The 20,234-nt window shown below is 40.6% G+C and overlaps 1 protein-coding gene across 3 annotated transcripts in view; it reads right to left on the reverse strand.

Moving 5' to 3' along the window:
- MPPED1 (metallophosphoesterase domain containing 1) overlaps positions 1–20,234 on the reverse strand; it is an 87,793-nt gene that overhangs the window by 42,978 nt on the left and 24,581 nt on the right. For all 3 annotated transcript variants that reach the window (XM_083738934.1, XM_083738935.1, XM_083738936.1), the window contains one exon: positions 9,099–9,324. In XM_083738934.1, coding sequence (XP_083595060.1) covers positions 9,099–9,324 — 226 coding nt within the window. The remainder of the gene's footprint in view (positions 1–9,098; positions 9,325–20,234) is intronic.

The raw sequence follows: 20,234 nt of genomic DNA on the forward strand, positions 1-20,234 counted from the left end.
CACATCCACCAGACCAAGTAGCTTGTTGACCGATATTTAAAACAGTTTGTATTCAATTTATAACAAATATAACCGGCAAAGTCCTCATAACAAAGTCTCTATTTAATCTTCCTTTTTGACAGCTCTTTGACAGCTGTCAAAACCTCTGTCACTTTTCTCCAGGCAGTTTCACGAATCGCTCCAGGGATTCTGGGGGGGTTGCTTTTTTAAAAACAATTCCACTTTTCTCCTCCAGCTCAATCTTATAATTTTCCCTCGCGAAGTTGCTAATTCGGCAAGATAAGGTTACACTCGATCTTAGTTGTCCAGTCCTTTGTTTTGGCTCTTCTACAATTTAGGGGTGGGTTGACTTCCTTTTTTCCGCCTCCCCCATTCGCTCCGAATTTTAAAAATTTATCCCCTTTTTTTTAGTCCATATTCCAATTACTCACGGGTTCTTCTTTAGAGCCGAATTTTCAATAGAAGAAGTCAGCGTTCTCCGCCGGATGGCATGCGGCTGCGCTCGGCAGGGATAGCAGAGAACTCAAAGCACCACGCTTCTCCCCGGCACCCGATCCGTAGCCTTTAAAAAGGCTCCTTCACGAGTCGGGAGAGCGCTAACGGTGCCAGCCGAGTCTCCATGTCCACGGCCTCACTCTGGCCGTGGTTTTTAAGGGTCCCCGCATCGCCGGTGCGGTAGGACCCAGCCCCTGCCAAGCCGGCTCCCTCCGGAGCTCGGAGGGAGCCCGCCATTCGGCGATGGCGCCGACCCGGAAGTCCCTGTTGCTGTAAGTAATATAGAGACTGCAGTGGTCAGATTATCCTAACACAACTCAGGTTCAAACATTGTGTTTATGATCATGTGACTCATTCCAGCCAATCTGGAGTTCTAGATTCCATGAGCAATCCTGGTTCACAACCTGGTGATCAGTTATTGGATGTCAATTTCAGTGATCACAGGAACACTTTTTCAAATTCTGAGGCTGTGCTGCTGGTCGATAAATGTGATTAGCAAGCTCGCTAATTATACGGTATATGTGAAAGAGCACAGTAACAGCTGGGAAAACATAGGCAAAAGACCAGATGCCTTATCCAGATGTGCTCTTGTGCAACTGTTGGGATGATGTTTGTGCAACCCAATTAGAAAAGGATATATCACATATATCAACTGGTAGGAGGAGTAAAGATCTGAATCCAGTTTTCTTTGACAGCTTATTTAAACCTCACTTGTGCAATGGAATAATTGCACACTTTCCCTCATCAAATACCCTGTTCAGTCAGCAAATTTAGAAGAAACTCTACATCAATCTTATCAAGGAAGAGAGTGTTCAATTGTTTTCTCACCTCTTAAAATATTTTATTTCGTGAAAGCTCGTTTCCTTCTGAGAAGAATGGATAGCACATAAGAGAAATGCAGGGTATATCTTTGCATCAACCCACCACATTATAATTCTGATCTTTTGAGGCTTTATGAGGATGACTAACTTCCAGAATCACTTTTGGAAAGCAACAATGAAACCATAGTTATATGGTGGAAAGCTACAATCCTATATATGAAAACCTACAAGGGAACAATTTACTACTCCTTAACACATTGCCTAGGTGGTGCTATGGGTTAAACCACAGAGCCTAGGACTTGCCGACCAGAAGGTCGGCGGTTCGAATCCCCGTGACGGGGTGAGCTCCCGTTGCTTAGTCCCTGCTCCTGCCAACCTAGCAGTTCGAAAGCACGTCACAGTGCAAATAGATAAATACCGGTAGGTACCACTCTGGCGGGAAGGTAAATGGTGTTTCCGTGCGCTGCTCTGGTTCGCTAGAAGTGGCTTAGTCATGCTTGCCACATGTACGCCGGCTCCCTCGGCCAATGAAGCGAGATGAGCGTCGCAACCCCAGAATCGGCCACGACTGGACCTAATGGTCAGGGGTCCCTTTACCTTTAACACATTGCCTAATGACTCATCCAAAACAGCATCTGGAAAGAGGCAGCAATCTCCTTCATGCAGTAAGAAGAGGCAGGTGTTTGAAAACCTCTTCCTAGCACTTGCCCTTTGCCTGGTAGTCCAGATAAATCAAGAGGGGTGAGGAGCTTCCAGAAAACAATGACCTGAGTCTCGCATCTTACCACATTCTTATTCCAAAGATTAAGTATTACTGATTAAGCAAATATCTATTTGTTTGGGCAATGACAGCAATACACTGAACAGAACCTGTCAGGAGGAGGGAAGTCCAGTTCATTTAGCTATTTGGGCACAGCAGCTGCCACTAAAAAGAGCAAGGTTCTGCTTCAGCAGGATCTCTCTGCAATTTGTGGAAGTGTTTGCTATTGTATAACATCATCTACTGTTTCCGCAGTGCAGAATATATTATTTAAGAACACCACTACTTTTCCTTCCTTGTACCTGCAATGCAGGTCTTTTTTGTATCTACACCCATGATTCTATGTTTCGACTGTGAAGATACCAAGAAAGAGTCCAGAAATATTGTCAAAGGATAATTACTATGTTTACATTAGATTTACAAATTAGTAATAGATGCCAAAAGTGGTATGCCACAGAAAAAAATACTATTGGGAATGGTAGTTATTTACTTCGTAATTGTAGAAGCCAATCTTAGTTTTGTATTGGCTGTATGTATAACAGATACAAAATTAACTTGGAAGATCAAACTGAAAACAGCAGGTGGATAGGCAGAAAATACAAAACCATTTGGATATTGGAGATAAATGGGTGCATTTCAAGTGAAATGTGGTTTTAAATTTAGATAAATGCACAACAATCAGCAGGTGGGGAGGATTAACACCAATACAAGCATCAAGCTGGTGAATGCCAATTTTCATTATAAAAAAATTGCAATATATTTCACAGTTTACTCACACTGTGAAAATTCACACTGAGGTATGTGCATTAGGTCTGACAACTTGCTTCCTATATACCAGACTTATGTGACTTGTAAAGAACAACAATATAGAACCGTAAACCAGACACCTCAGTATATATATTTTTTAAAGGTTAAAATTGTAACAAAGTTTACTGTGGGTTTATTGAACTTCCAAGTATACACCTTGATTATGCACACCCAGTATTCCCTGTATACTGTACTAAAACTACCAAAATGGCAAAGAAAAAGCTGCATTCTGCAACCTGTATAAATAAAACAAATTTTCCTGATTTCACCAGGGATGAGATAAGAAGTTTGGCAAGGCACCAAAGTACTACCTGAAGACCAACGGAAAATGTTATGTAACCACAATACTGGCTTCTGATATTTTACCAGATGTTTTGCAAATGCTTTCACTTCTATTTTAGCAGCCATATATTGCAGTACTAGAAATCTTATTGTTTTAAAACAGAAGTTGACCCCCCCCACACACACAAAGCACATAACAGTCTTCACACACAGTATTATCATATTCTGTACTTTTTTGCATTTCAATGCAACTGTGGAATACACATCTTCTTTATGAAAAATTGGGACATTCCAATCCTACAGAACACATAGAAACAAAATCACAAAAAACAAAATCCACTTTGGTGAGGTTATCACCCAGTGGTTGTGAAAAACAATTAGGCTATGTAAACTGTATGAGCTGAAGAGCACTGTGATGTGCTCCTTACCAGAACTATGCCAAGTGCCAACGACTGCTGGACAGATCACCAATTCCACGATGGCTATGAAGATTATACCTCAGGACTGGTCTGACGAGAAAGACAGTGAGACTGAATGCATGACTGACAAGAAAAGGAAGGCCTTTCAGATCTGGCAAAGAGATAGAAATTGTGCCACTAAGAAAAAACTTTGTGCCAACGCTAAGGCTAAGGTTCAAAGAAGAACCAGAGAATGGAAAAACACCTGGTGGGTAAAAAAAGCTCAAGAGATCCAACACTTAGCCGACACTCATAATGCACAGAGTTTCTTTAAAGTCACAAAGACTATCTATGGGCCAACAAATCATGGCTAAACAGACAGTACCACACTTCTAAAAGATAAAGAAGCTATTGCACTGCACTGGAAAGAACATTGTCAGCATCTCCTTAACCACAACTCCCCCATAGCTGCTGAGGTCTTCTCACAAATCCCACAAAAACAAATTAGAAATGAGCCTGCAGTATCTCCAAAACTGGGAGATCTATTAAGCAAATGAAAAACAACAAAGCCAGCGAACCTGATAAGATACCTGCCGAAGTCTTCAACGTGGGTGGAATTGAACTTACACAACTTCACAAGCTGATCGAAAAAATCTGGGAGAGAGATATCCCAGAGATCTTTTTAGGGATGCCAAAATTATCTTTTTTAAAAAAAGGTGAAAGAATGGATTGCAGAAGCTATCAAGGTATCTCTTTATTAGCTGCAGCCAGCAAAATTCTTGCAAGGATCTTAGCAAACCGTCACCTCACAATATCTGAGACTACCCTTCCTGAATTTCCAAATGGTTTTAGACCTTCTAGGGGGACAGTGGACATGATTTTCACCGCTTGAATGTTTCAAGTAAAATGCAGAGAGCAAAACCAACTCCTGTATATGGTGTTTACTGACCTAAGTCCTTAGTAAATCGTAATGCCCTGTGGACTGTCTTTATGAAAATTGGTGCCCAGATAAATTTGTAAACATCCTTCAGCTCCTCCATGATAATATGACAGCAACAATCACAGATAACAATGGCTCTCAGTGAACCATTCACAGTGGATCAGGTGATAAACAGGGTTGTGTTATCATCCCAATTCTATTTATTATTTTCATCTCCATGATCCTACACATTGTTGAAGGAAACTCCCCACCGGAGTAGAAATCATATATTGAAGAGATGGAAAGCTCTTTAATCTGAGTAGGCTGAAAGCAAAGAGTAACGTTACCATAACTTCCGTCATAGAGCATAAGTATGCTGATGACAACGTGTGTGCACACTCGGAGGATGACCTTCAAACCACCCAAAATATCTTTGCAGAAAAGCTTGGCCTTCACTCAACATCCAAAAAACCAAAGTGCTGCACCAACAAGCACAAAACAACCTCTCTGCAGCACCACAAAACCAACTCAATGGTGTAACGTTGGAAAGTGTCAATCACTTTTGCTACCTGGGCAGCTATCTTTCCACAAGGGCCAACATTGATGCCAAAATCCAGCATCACCTGAGCACTGCGAGTGCAGCTTTCTCCCGACTGAAGGGCAGAGTGTTTGAGCACCAGGACATTTGCAGGGAAACCAAAATACTTGATTGCAAAGCTATTGTACTACCAACCTTACTGTGTGCTTGTGAAACATGGACCACCTATAAATGCCATCTCCAACTCCTTGAAAGATTCCATCAATAGTGTCTCTGAAAAATTTTACATATCACTTGGGAAGATAGGCGAACTAGTGTACTGGAAGAAGCAAAGATCACTAGTGTTGAAGCAATGATTCTTCAACATCAGTTTTGTTGTACTGCTCATGTTGTTCGGATGCCCAATTATCGTCTTCCAAAGCAACTACTCTATTCCCAACTTAAAAATGGAAAGTGTAATGCTGATGGTCAACAAAAGAGGTTTAAAGACTCTCTCAATGCAAATCTTTAAAATTGTAGCACAAACACAGACAATTGCGAAATACTGGCCTACAAGTGCTCCAACTGGAGAACAGCCTTTACCAAAGGTGTCATGAACTTTGAAGACGCTCAAACTCAGGACAAAAGGGAGAAACGTGCTAAGAGGAAGGCATGCTTGGCAAACCCTCACCATGATCAACTCCCCGCTGAAAACCTATGTCCCCATTGTGGAAGGATTTGTGGATCCAGAATTGGCCTCAACAGTCACTTACGGACTCACTGTTAAGACCGTGTTCATGGAAGTCAATCTTACTTGGCTACGAGTATCTTTGCTATTTCGGCAAAGAAGAAGAAGAGTTCCTGCATCACCGTGGCTGGATACATCTTATACAATTGTAGAGTTGGAAGGGACATTGAGGGTCATTTGGTAAAACCCCCTGCAATGCAGGAATCTCAGCTAAAACATCCATGAGAAATGGCCATTCAACCTCTGCTCAAAAACCTTCAAGGAAAGAGGGTCCATAACCTCCCAAGAGAGACCATTCCACTGCCGAACAGCTCTTACTGTCAGAAATTTTGCCATGGGTTCGAGTTCTACCCTCCAAAGCAGGAGAAAACAGACTTCTCCATCTTCCATGTGATACCCCTTAAGATATTTGAAAATGGCTATCATATCTCCTCTTTTCCTCTTTTCCAGGTTAAACATACCCAGCTCCTTCAACCATTCTTCATAAGGCTTGGTTTCCAAACCTTTGGTTTCCAGACCCTAGATCATCCAGACCCTTGATCCAACTACTCTGCACACATTCCAGTTTGTCAACATCCTTCCTAAATTGTGGTGCCCAGAACTGGACGTAGGACTCCAGGTGTGGTCTGGAGTCTATTACTTCCCTTGATCTGGACACTATACTTCTCTTGATGCTTCATCAAGTGAAACCACTCCATTGAAATCCCCCATCACTATGTTCTATTGTCACATATATCAAACAATTTCTCTTCCAATGGTTTTTTAAAAACATTGGCCCTCAATAAGCTTAATTCCTTAATTCACACCCTCCATCAAGACTGGGGGGAAAAAACATAGGGAAATACATTTTCTGCATGTTTTCCATTCCACAACTAATACTGGCTTTGGAATGGGGATTTGCATCAGGGTGTCAACATAAAGGGAAGAGTTGGATATCCCTCCCTTTTCCACATTGGCTCTCCATAACCTGCAGCTGCTTTTAATCAAAAGAGTAAGACAAAAGTGATGATTTGGGGAGATGTCTTTCACATACATCTCTGGCATCATGCCAACTTTTGCTCCAAGAATAATATTTCACATTTCTGATGACATGGGCTGTAGCCTATAAAGGCTTATGCTATAATAAATCTTTTGGTCTTAAAGGTGTCTGAAGACTCTTATTTGTTCATTGTAACTATCAGGGCTACCCGTCTCAAATTTCTTATGTAGCCATTGACTCACACCATGAAATGTTGGAATCAAACACAACTCTGCAGAATTTCATACAGGAGTTCTCCTCAGACCCATGAGCAAGCAATCATATTTTTTTTTATGTCGCCTTTTGAAAGTTAAAACCATGCTCAAGGCAGCTTGCTCTCTCTCTATATATACATACTGAACAATTTCCATATAAATAAGAAAGCTAAAATAGCAATACAAAAATTTGCTATCAATAACAGAAACAGCCTCCCACCACCATTGCAACAAAACATCCTAAACAACACCCCAGTCCAAGAGTTTGTTCAGCAGCCTCAACTTTTGTAGCTGGAATTAGTCAGGGCCCCGCCCTCCCAGGTCAGGTGGGAAAAGGCCTGCAATGAAGGGAGTTGGTCTTCCAGGACTTATAGCCAATAGGATGAGTTCCACATCCTCCAAAGTAGCTCAACACCGCCACCCGGAGCGTCCAGGATTTCTCACCTCCACTGTGAACCTGGATTAGTAGTTACAGTGGAATCTTGGTTCTCAAAGGGCTTAGTTGACGAACAAATTGGCTCCTGAACGGCAAAAATCCGGTGGTAAGTAAGTATTCCCATTTTCAAACGTTTTTCGCAAACTGAACATCTGATGTGGCTGTTGGCTATTGATTCAGGGCGCCTGTGCCAATCGGAAGCCGCACCTTGGCTTTCGAACATTTTGGGAGTCAAACTAACTTCCATAACAGATTAAGTTCGAGAACCAAGGTTCCACTGTATTTCTGAACATACACCCTCAAGTTAAGCCTCTTTTCACAAAGATTAACTGGCCAGAACTGATTAGCTTTTTTTTACTTGTAGGTGCCTATTAGTTAGAAGGGTCGTGGGTGTCGCTGTGGTCTAAACCACTGAGCCTAAGGCTTGCCGATCAGAAGGTCGGTGGTTCGAATCCCTGCGACAGGGTGAGCGCCCGTGGCTCGGTCCCTGCTCCTGCCAACCTAGCAGTTGGAAAGCACATCAAAGTGCAAGTAAATAAATAGGTACCACTCTGGCGGGAAGGTAAACGGCGTTTCCATGCACTGCTCTGGTTTGCCAGAAGCGGCTTAGTCATGCTGGCCACATGACCCGGAAGCTGTACCCCAGCTCCCTCGGCCAATAAAGCGAGATGAGTGCCGCAACCCCAGAGTCATCTGCGACTAGACCTAATGGTCAGGGGTCCCTTTACCTTTACCTATTAGTTTTCATTATTATTTATTCAATTCATATCCTTCCTGAAGGCACCCAGGGTGGCACCCATAATAACTAGGCTCAAAGTAAATTCCTGATTGGCCACAGAGACCGGTGCCATTACAGATAAAGCACATCTCATGGCTGGACAAAACATCAATCTTTTCCTGCTTCTTTTGCTCTCAGGTTCCCATAGACTTCAAACTGGGTTGAAGGGAGGAACCCTTGGCAGCAGGGTATAGAAGCTTCTCTGGCAACTGATCAGTCGTTGGATATGGCAGGAGATTGACTGTGTCTGGTGGCAACCTATCATCATTCTTTTGTTTTTATAGGAGATCTTATATAAGATGGGGTCTGCCAGTAAGGAAAAGGCTTCCCTGCCTCCGATCAAAGCCCTATCTGAAAATGCCAGGAATTATTCTGGGTTTCAACACATCTACCATGCCTCCTCTTGTGTATGAGGGAAGGCAGAATATGTATAACCTTCCATGCTATACAGAGTTTTTATAAGGACCTGTATTCAAATATTTATAATCTGCTCCCTGATAAATTGAAGACACTTTTTAGTTGATCAAAAGTTCTTAATTCATCTAATTTATAAATCATTTAACTGTTGAAACCTTATTATAAAATATATGGAATGGTTTCTACAGTGCTTTTTTCCTAGAAAATGAGGTTCAGGAACTCCCAAGAAAAAGAGTTGCACTGCTGCCCAGATCGCAGCAACCTACTGCATGCCGCTATGAGATGTCTCCAGCATGCAGCTATGAGAGCCATTCCTGCAGCAACACTAAAAAGGTGTCGGAACGCAACAAAGGGGTGCCGGAATTCACCACACAGTAAGTTCTGGGTGTAAAAAAACCCCGGGTTTCCATTTTTTCCTGTTGTATAACCATCAAAATGAGCACAATTTTTAGAATGAATCAATTCTGTTAAGTTTTTAAATACTTACCAAGGGGAGCCATATATCCTGAAGCCCCTTACTGTCACTTCTGAATCTTGAAGGTATATGCAATTTGTTAAGAGAGACTGCACATTTTCGTAGCTTTCTGGCTTCAGCTTGGATACAGAGGGAAAGTAGTAAAAGTCCTGCTTGATTAAGTCCGCCATGAACTCTTGGTCAAACGTCAGTTCATGATTGCCTGCTATCACAATCTTGTATTCATATGGTAGGCTGCCTAAATGGTAGGGAGAAAACACAATAAACCCTTTATTGTTACACTTATTTTTAGAAACCTCAAAATGAAGTATGCATATTCAAATTATGCCACCGATGTTGCCAATCATTCTAAAGGAAGTCCAAAGATGAAACTCATAGTGGTTATACCTAGGAAACCAATACGGGTTGCACTTCTTCAAGTGCTTGGCAAGTCAAACCCTTTAAATATTTGCTTCTTTATTTTTTATATATTTACTGCACATCAGGATTTTCTGCCCTTATGATATAACCAAAGTGAAGAATTGTTCAGTGATTTTTGCACATTTGTAGAAATTTTATTTACCATAATTAAAAGTTATAATTCATTGCAAATTAAAAGTTAATTACTCAGGTACATATTTTGCTACTGAAATACCTGCTCCTAGTGTGTTTATGACATTTCATTACTTAAACACACAAAACTCATCTATCACATCTCACGTGGCCCTAACTGTCAATATACATTAGTATAGTACTTCGGTAAATATCCATTCTTACCCATTCCCCTCCCCCCCCAGACACCTATTTTTCCATCCAAGCTAAAATGGATCCCCCTACCCTGAAATCCTATCAAAATTACTCATCTACATGAATATTTATTTTGAAATGATAGCTAATAAATCTATCTTTAATATAACCTGGACATATGTACTTTTTAAAAATAAAAAAGCCCACTCTCTTTCATCTCTATTCTTTACTGCACATCAGGATTTTCTGCCCTTATGATATAATTAGATTTATTCAAAACTCTTCTTGAAATTTATATATAATTTCAATTGCAGTTTGAAAAGACTTGTCTCCTTTTCATATATATGTTGACACCAACATGAGCTGCTAATATCACACAAGTGCTATAGCTGTTAACAAGCTTCAAACTAGTATCCTTATAAAATATAGAAGAAAATTCAATACAGTAGTACCTCAGGTTACATATGCTTCAGGTTACAGACTCCACTAACCCAGAAATATTACTTCAGGTTAAGAACTTTGCTTCAGGATGAGAACAGAAATCGTGCAGCAGCGGCGCAGCAGCAGTAGGTGGCCCCATTAGCTAAAGTGGTGCTTCAGATTAAGAACAGTTTCAGGTTAAGAACGGACCTCCAGAATGAATTAAGTACGTAAACAGAGGTACCACTGTACTAAACTTGCATGAACAATTCCATTTCCACTGTGATTTCTAAATTATTTCCAGCTCATCTAAACCTACTAAATCTACTAAACTAAAACCTGTAAGCTGGATATAGTTGTTGCTTCAAATAATGTATTTATGTCATGCTGCTGTCTATGGATGTTACTTAAGCAAATTATCAAATGACTTTAAATGTACAGCAACATTTATCATAGAGGTAGCTGCATCGTTGTGGTTATAGGTCCATCAGCTGTTCAATTAACAACTCTATTTTTGATGAGTTTGCAGCACAGCTTTTTTCAAGCTTCTCCATACCTATTGGCAAGTCAGTAAGCCTTACATTATAGAAAATGACCTGATTATTTTCCCCAAACTAAATATTAGGCCATAATATTATAAATATTTATGCTTGCTCAACCACAGAAGAACTTGCTGTTCAGTAGTTCTCATTCACAGATGTTCAGATGCACAAATAGTTTCTTGCTTGGAGCCCTGGTCCCCAGTATTTGACATCTTGGGAGGCACTGGTCTATGGAAACAGTAATGAGTTGGAAGAGGGCCAATAAACTGAAGCCATATCCTCACAAGACAGAGGCACGGGTGGTTTCCCTGCCTCTGGGTGAATGGTAAAGCTAAAGGTAAAGAACCCCTGGACAGTTAAGTCCAGTCAACGGTGACTATGGGGTTGTAGTGCTCATCTCACTTCAGGCTGAGGGAGCCAGCATTTGTCCACAGACATGGCCAACATGACTAAACCTCTTCCGGTGCAACGGAACACCATTACAGAAGCCAGAGGACAGAAACACTGTTTACCTTCCCACCGCAGCGGTACCTATTTATCTACTTGCACTGGTATGCTTTCAAACTGCTAGGTTAGAAGCAGCTGAGAAAGAGCAATGACAGCTCACCCAATCATGCGGATTTGAACTGCCAACCTTCTGATCAGAAAGCCCAAGAGGCTCAAGTCACACTTACCCTCAAGTGTCAGATTCAGTGCTGAACTTGAGGCTCTGAACTTGCAATGAGTGACTATTTCCACTGTGTATTAGCTGTGGTTGTTCCCAGACCAAGATAGCCTGGCCACACCTCTTCCTATATCAGCCAATTTGGACTCTGAGGTTGGCAGAGGTCACCCATTTTGTTGTCAGCTGTTGCACGGCAAGTGGCAATACGGGATCAGTCCTTATCCATAATAAAACCCCCAACTAGAACTCTCTCCCTCAGTAGGCATAGAATGACCCAGCTTTGATGGAATTCAGGCATCAGGTTAAAATAAGGTTACCAGATTTTTTTCAGTGAATTCGGGGAGACTTTTCAACTTCAATGGATTTTGTATGGGGACTGATTTGTAAATCCGGAGACTGTCCCCAGGAAACGGGGATGTCTGGTAACCTTAGGTTAAAATCCATCTGTTCTCCCAGGAATTTAGTGAATGAAATCTAGACAATTTGAGGTCTTGAGATGTGTCAAACCACTGCTGTCATCGTTGATGGTTTTAAAATTAACAGTTTTATATGTTTGTTGTTTCTTTGTATAACGTATTGTTTTATAGTCCATTGGAAATGGCTCTGATTCTTTTGAAATGAAGTACAGCCTACAAGGTTAATGAATAAATAAAAACACAGCAGCAGAGCTTTGCATCCCACATTCAGAAGATCCTATGTTCAGTCTTTGGCATCTCTAGCTAAAAGGAACTAGTAACAGCTGATATGAAATACCTTTTCCTAAGTAGAAAATATTTATCTAAATGGACAAGTACATTCTGTCCTGGTATAAGGCAGCAGCTTCTTAGGCTCCTAATCAAATGCATGGAGAAGCCATTCAAAGTGAGTAAGCTACTCTATCTGAAGTAAATCACTGGACTGGAGTAAGCAGGATGGGATATTCCAATCAAATAAGTCAGTAGAATGTGGTTGCCCTAAAATCCTACTAACACGAATCCATAGCTACTCCAGTATAGACTGGTTGGTGGAGTGCAGTCTTAGGATCTAAAGTTAAATTATGCAGAATACTTTTGCCGTTTCAGAGTACTCTGAAAGCATTCTTTTGCAAGGTAAATTGCTTTTGCATTTGGGCTTCTTTTATGAATTAGAAAGATAACATACAATTTCCCATCACTTAAGCATAACATAACAGACATGGCATGGCAATTACTACAAATATTGAAAATCCTTCTGTACTAGAAAGTCTTGTGTATTATTTCCAATGATTTTGAATTAATTTCCAAGACCAGGATGTAAAGAAATACGCAACTGTTTCTCTGCCTAACAGGCAAGTTTTTCTTGAGCAGCAGAAGTACTTTACTGCATGACAAACCAGTTTTGAAACTTACAGGAGTTTGGAAACCAGTTCTTAACATAGAAAAAGAGCCTGCCTTTCAAAGAAAATTGACTGGGTGCCCATTTAGGCATGTCTAAATTAGCTTTTCAGATGCTAAATCAAATAGTGCAAATTATTAATAAATAACAGGGCACAGTGATTAGCCTAATATATAAAATTTGAAAGCTCTTACCCTTTGATATATTTCCTAATATGATCAGGTTAAAAGAAGCCCTCAATGCCCTAGTAAACCGTTTCTGACTCTCTTTATGGTGTTCTGCCTATGTTTTTGGTGTAATAAGAGAGAGAAGAATACTTGTAATATAGGATCCAAAGAAGAATGTGGGTTGGGGAAACTGTAGATTGTTAGCCAGCTCAGAAAGTGGTAGTGGGAAATCGCAGTTTGGCTCCTTGGTGTTTATGCTGTTGGATCCCAAAGGTTCCATCTTGTCTCCCATAGCATCTATTTGATGCTGCTGAGTAAGATTGTATGAAGATTTGGAGTGAGGAACCATCAGTATGCTGATGGCACCCAGCTCCTTTTTGTTGTGACTCAAGTGAGATAGAGGACATGCTGAAACAACATCTGAAAGCAGTAATGGATTTGATGAGGGCCAATAAAATGAAGTTTAGTGCAGGTGAGACATTGAACATCAGCTCCCTGGTTAGGTGAAACATCTACAATCTATTCTGAATGAAGTTGCAAACCTTCTAAAATATTAGGTTCAATGCTTGGTGGTTCACGTAAGGATGATACATAAGTTGCAACCCCTTTATGAGCTACCATGGTCACAGTGGCCCATGACCTGTTAACCTCCCAACTTGATTACTACAAAGTGTTATACATGGGGTTGCATTTGAAGAGTTACCAGAGTCCAGTTAGGCTGGGAATGAGTAGAGAATATAGTCAAGGGACCCAAGGGACTGCCATTTTCACAGATACCTGCCTGAGTCCCTCATTTATCATCAGAAGTCTACATTCAGGTCCACGCACCATCTGATGGCAGAGGAATAGTGACTGGGAACAGGGTTTTCTCATTTGTAAAAGCTCATATATAGAATTCCTTCTCCAAAGAAGCTCACCTGACACCAGCTCTGAGTCTTCTCAGCTCCACTGCCCATACATCCAACATGTTTTAGTATTATCTTTATAAATCTGCTGTATTTCTTGTTTTTATTGTAGCATAAGCTTTTGGGGACTAAAATCCAATTCACCAGATGCTTGAAATTTAATCCTCAGTTGGCAGGTGTATATACATCTATAACTAGAGCAAAATATAATTAGCCATTTTTCTGATTTTTTTGTGTAACTGCATCTTCTTTATATCCCTAACTTCTTCACCAGTAACTTTGTGAGTGTGAGTTCTGTTTTTCATTTTTCACTTCATTCTTTAATTTGATGGTTTCAGTCTAATGGGCATGTGTCTGTCTATAGCTTATAGCTGATAATTGCTTTGTTTATTCATTTTGAACATTTATTTTACAAATTAAGGAATATGAAATGGATTAGGAGGAAATTTTATGTGCCAGCTAAAACATAGTATTCCAATTTTCAAACTAGTGTGCACTTTATAGTGAGGATTTCAGCATTGTGAGATACTGTGGTCCATATTAGTGGAGCAACAAAAGTAGGATATTACCACATTTCAAGGGCCCCATTCAGCTTATTGTTCATCATGTTTTTCAAGAATAAACAAAATGCTGCCAAGGTTCTGAAAACCCAAATTTTAGTACTTATTTTACTCAAAATGATTCCCAGCTTTGATTTATTACACCTACACCAGAAAGGTCGCCTTAGCACTTAGGCACCCTATCTTTCCTGATCACAGCCTTCCCAGCAGCCCTACGTTTTATAAAAAGCAGGAAGAGGTTAATTGCAAGCTCTTGGGCAGAGGACGGAGGGTGACAGGAGAAGCAGGGGCAGCTGCAGTTGTATATTAAAATTTACAACTTTTGAATGGTCAGCAGCGCACAACATGGGCAAAGGACATCATTCCAAAATCTATTACTGCTTTGTTGGATGCAAAGTACTGATGGGTGAGCTCTCCCAAACTAGCTGTAGATCAACTAGGAGTTTTGTTATAATCTTATAATGATCTATGGTGATCATTGCTTTTAGTTTGTTATTGATGATTTGAATGTTTTATTTCCTTGAGCTGTGTTGTATGGATTCTTCTACTTTGTGTGTTGCTTTGAGATTATTTTTGTAAGATGATCAATAAATAAAATAAGTAATAATAACAACAACCCGTAATGAGCCAAGTTCCCCCCAAAAAAAAAAATTTGAAGAAAAATTATTTTAAGTCAATGTAATCCATGGTTTGACAAAATGAACTTCCCCATCGCCACCAGCCCTCCCCATTCCTGAAAGATCTCACTGTCCACCTGCCCAAGCAGCAGGATAACACAGGGAGAAGAGATTGAGAAGGCTTGTTGCTTCCCCTTTATCTTCATCTCCCAGGCAAGCTGTGCAGCCAATGGGCCAAAGGTCCTTTGATTTTGTAGTGCAGCATTCTTCTGGTCAGTGCCCCGCGCACATGAAGTGGGGAGGACAGAGTCAAACCTATCTCCTCTCTTCTGTCAATCCCAGCTATTTTCCAGAGAAAGGGAGAGGGTGTTTTGGGAAGTAGTAAGGATTTTAGAGAGACAGCACAGATAGCAGAGGGAAGCTGGGAATTCTTCTATGGCTTGGATTTTCTATTCTTTTAGCAATGGATAGAAGAGATGACAACTATTGCAATATATGAACGGTTTACTTTTAGACACAGATTGTGCACAGATAAATACAATTCTATTTGGAATGCATTTTAAAAAATGATCAGGTCATGTAAGTAATTTCACATTAGTTGGAATAACTGCATTACCTGTATACCTATAATTTGTATTGTATCATTGTTTCAAATATTTTTTTCTTTCCTTTCACTTCATTTTCTCACTGAAAACTTTCTCTCCCTCTCCCTCTCTCTCTCTCTCTCTCTCTCACACACACACACACACACCCCAGCCTGGTTTACCAGTGTTTACTCTTACCCTTTCTGATCTGCTCTAGATTCCACATAGACTTGTTCCTTCTTTTGTTGGCTTTAATTGCTGCAAGGAGCATCAGTTCTAGAACTGAGCCTAATCATTTTACATGGCTATGCTTTTGTATCCTTTCCTATGCTGTGTGTGAAAATAAATAGTACAAATGATAAACTAACCTCAGTGAGACATATACACAAGCTCCTAACAGCAGTTTGTGCTCTGTTTTTCTGCAGATATTTTATTGAACAGATTTTAGTATTCTGCAAGAGCACTGGCAACCATATAAATGCTCACTTAACGCTTTCTCTTTCTCATTTCAACCTTTTAGAACACTGAAGTGAGTGATACAGAAAAGACAGTGTAACTGTCTTAGATTGCATTTTAAGCATCTCATTGACAGTTCTGTGTTTAAACACTCGGCTGATGTCTGGGAAATTTACATTAACATTGAAAATGAATACACCTTATTAAATAACCTATAAACTGTTATATCTAACCATCATTGAATAATAAAAGCTAGCAATTAAATTAAACATTAAAATATCAAATAAATACTACAACCCAGCACCAATATTAATAGGAAGGGAAAAGGTGGGTGTGGGTGTATACGCACACACACGGGAGAAAAATTGTTTTGGCTCAAAAATATACCTCCATTTTGAAACTAGACCAATTTACTTAAAAGAAGGTGTCACTGATTTCACTACAAGTTACTTCCAAGTACATGTGATGAGGATAACAGCTTTCCATATCCAATATTACATTTATAGTGGTCTGACAATTCATTTTCTAAGAAAATTGACTAGAGTATACAACCTTACTTGGTATACCCTCCACTGAACTCAATGGGACTTGCTTCTGACCAGTGATGTGGGTTTTCTAGAAAAAAATCAATTGGGATATTTTCTGGGGGGAAATCCCTGGGCAAATTCAGGCAGAGCTAAAAACATTGAAACTGCCATACTTGTTTAGTACTGCATTTGCAATCTGCACCCATTCATTGTTACTAATGGACTTTTGAAACAGATTTTTTTTCAACAACAAAATAAAGCACTGGATAATTTACCTCTCCACATCACTGCTTCTGACTATAGACATGTAGGGGATTTTTAAGAGAGTAACTATGGGATGTACTACATGAGAAATCTTCTCTACAATCCTTATATGGAGGCCATTTACTGGTGCTGTTTCTGAAGTACATAGCTAACCTACAGTTAATTACTATTAAAATAAATGCCATTTTATTATTATGGTATGGAAATGAGTACCTAAAGAAATGGTACTATCCAAAAAAGTTGAGAGGGGGACTTAGTAAAAAAATGAGAATAGGATGAGTATAGGTAGAGAGATACTTCCGAGAAGTTGTGCATATTGCCTTTAAAAACAAACAATACTTAGATTTTGAAATGCGGTAGATGGCAGGAGACAAGGCATGAAAGCCTGATTAAGAGAGTTGTGGTGGGGCAGCTGCAGGGACTCTTGCTTATTTCAACCCCCAACATCATGGGTTCAGGCCTGATTATGGGACTGAATTGGCTTTGGCTGACCTGATGGATGGCCTTTATTGGGAGAAGGAAAGGAGGAACGTGACCCTGTTGTCTTTACTCGATCTCCCAATGGTCTTTGATCTTGGTGAGATGGTTATTGGAGGCAAGGTTTTACAGTTTAGATTTTATATCAGTTTCAGAGAATAGTATTAGATGATTGTTGCTCAATCTCCTGGCAGTTGTGCTGTGGGGTGCCATGGTCTGCCATCTTGTCAGCAATATGAAGCCATTAGGGATTTGGGAGCAAAGAGTCATCAGTAGAGTGATGCTATCTACCTCTAAGATGTGAATCAGGAGAGGTCCTGCTCGCAAGCCATGTAGCTGCTGCCTGGACTCAGTTGGTGGGTTGGATGAGGAAGAACAAACTACCTCTGAATGCTGACAAGACAGAGATGTGCAGGTGGGTGGTTCCCAAGTCTGGGTTATTGCTCAGTTGTTCATAGTTTGCAGGTCCTCCATCTCTGTCCCTAGAGGCCCAGGTGACCTCAGTGGCTAGGAGTGCCTTTGACCAGCTTCAGCTGGTGAGACAGCTACGGCCATTTCTGGACCTGGATAATCCGACCGCTGCTGGTAACTAGATTACCTCAATGTGCTCTGTGTAGGTTTGCCCTTCAGTTTGGTTGAGAAGCAGCAGCTAGTGCAGAATTCAGCAGCTGAATTTCTCACTGGGGCAGACTAGTATCACCATGCTACTCAAGTGCTGAAAGAATTGGACTTGATGCCAGTTCAACTGAGCTAAGTTCAATATTTTGTTTCTGGTGTACAAAGTCATACACAGCTTGGGACCAGGATACCTAAAGGACTTTCTCACCCCTTATATACCCAATCTATATGATCTTATCAGGAGGTCAATACAGGAATCAGGCCTTTAGGGTGATGGCACCCACTCTTTGAAACTCTCTCCCATTAACTAACAGGCATGTACCACCTCTGTTGCCTTTTGGTTCCTACCTAGGACCTTCCTTTTAAAACAATCCGTTTTAGTGTAGATATTCATCCCAGTCTGCATCTGTGTTGGATTTGAAATTGTTTTTAATATTTTGAATTGTATTTAATTTTCGGTATATATGGAATTGTTTTTAACTGCTGATGTTTTTACTGTGAAATTACTTTGAGCTATTTTATGGGAAGCCATTTATAAAAAGAATAAAATAAAATAAATAAAGTTGGGCAACACTTGGAAGAATGCTTGGAAACTTCTGGAAGAATGTAATAAGCAAACACAAAGAAAAGGGACACAACTATGAAAGAAGGACAGTTTGATAGGCATTAAAATATGAGAAAAGGATTTCTGAGGCTGGAGAAAATGGCAGTATATATTTGAATATGAGAGGAACCAAATCTAAGAAAGTAATAAAAAAAAGTTGTAAGGGGAGGGTTAAATAATGCAATCTGGGATGCAGCAAGAATATGTGGGAATGGGTGAAAGCTCTTGCCATATGGTGTCAATTATTCCTTCAAACAAATTAGCAAGATCACAGACATAAAGAGAGCAGAAGAAGGAGGGAGGAAGAGGCACATGGGGTGGTTTATTGAAAACAAGAAATTCTTTCAAGGAATCTGGGTAAGTTTTTATATGCTTAGTGTAAATAAATTGTATACTAATTAAAACCCCGAGAACTATTTGTCTGATATTTAAAACCGTATCCCACTAAAAGAGCATGCACTCTCCAAAGAGGATACTACCAACAAGAAGGAAACAGCAAAAGCAAAGAGAAAAATTCTCTACTATAGAACCAGTATGAAGTAAATCAACATGTTGTCGCAAATGGCATTCCAGCTAAAACCACAGAATTCATATATTGTACCACATACAACTTTTCAAGTATTTGAAGGGAAAGGACTCTTTATGAGTTTCTGCCAGGAACAGGAGAATCAAATGAGTAACTGAAAAGCTAACTTTAGGACTACGGTACTAAACAAGAAAGCTGGGGAACTGTTCTAAAGTAACCTTTCGCACTAACAGAATCATTATGCATGCAAGAGAGGGCCAACAAGCAAATGGAAACAGGGCAAAGGAAGAAAAAAAACATTTCCTCCGCCATTTCCCCCTGCTGCCAATACACTACCTTCCTTCAACTTCTTTCCTCACCACTGGCTAAGAGAGAAGAGAAAGTGACTGACCTCAAAGGTAGCCAGCTAGATGTGCTCTTTCCCTGTGGAGGACTCCCTGGTACTGAATGGAGTAACTGTGCCCCAGAAGGACCAGGTGCGCAGCCTGGGAGTCTAATTCTGGACTCCCAGCTGTCCATGGGGCCACAGGTCAATTGTGTGTCCAGGACAGCTGTTTATCAGCTCCATCTTGTATGCAGGCTAAGACACTCCCTGCCCGCGGACTGTCTCTCCAGAGTGGTGCATGCTCTGGTTATCTCTCGCTTGGAATACTGCAATGCGCTCTATGTGGGGCTACCTTTGAAGGTGACCCGGAAACTATAACTAATCCATAATGCGGCAGCTAGACTGGTGACTGGGAGCAGTCACCGAGATCACATAATACTGGTCTTGAAAGACCTACATTGGCTCCCAGGACGTTTCCATTCACAATTCAAAGTGTTGGTGCTGACCTTGAAAGCTCTAAATGGCCTTGGTCCAGTATATCTGAAGGAGCGTCTCCACCCCCATTGTTCTGCCCAGACACTGAGGTCCAGTGCCGAGGGCCTTCTGGTGGTTCCCTCACTGCGAGAAGCCAAGTTACAAGGAACCAGGCAGAGGGCCTTCTTGGTAGTGGCGACCGCCCTGTGGAACGCCCCCCCACCAGATGTCAAAGAGAAAAATAACTACTTGACTCTTAGACGACATCTGAAGGCAGCCCTGTTTAGGGAAGCTTTTAATGTTTAATAGACTATTGTATTTCAATATTCTGTTGGAAGC

This window comes from Podarcis gaigeae (assembly GCF_964106915.1).
Source record: "Podarcis gaigeae genome assembly, chromosome: 5".
In the NCBI taxonomy this organism is placed as follows: Eukaryota; Metazoa; Chordata; class Lepidosauria; order Squamata; family Lacertidae; genus Podarcis; species Podarcis gaigeae.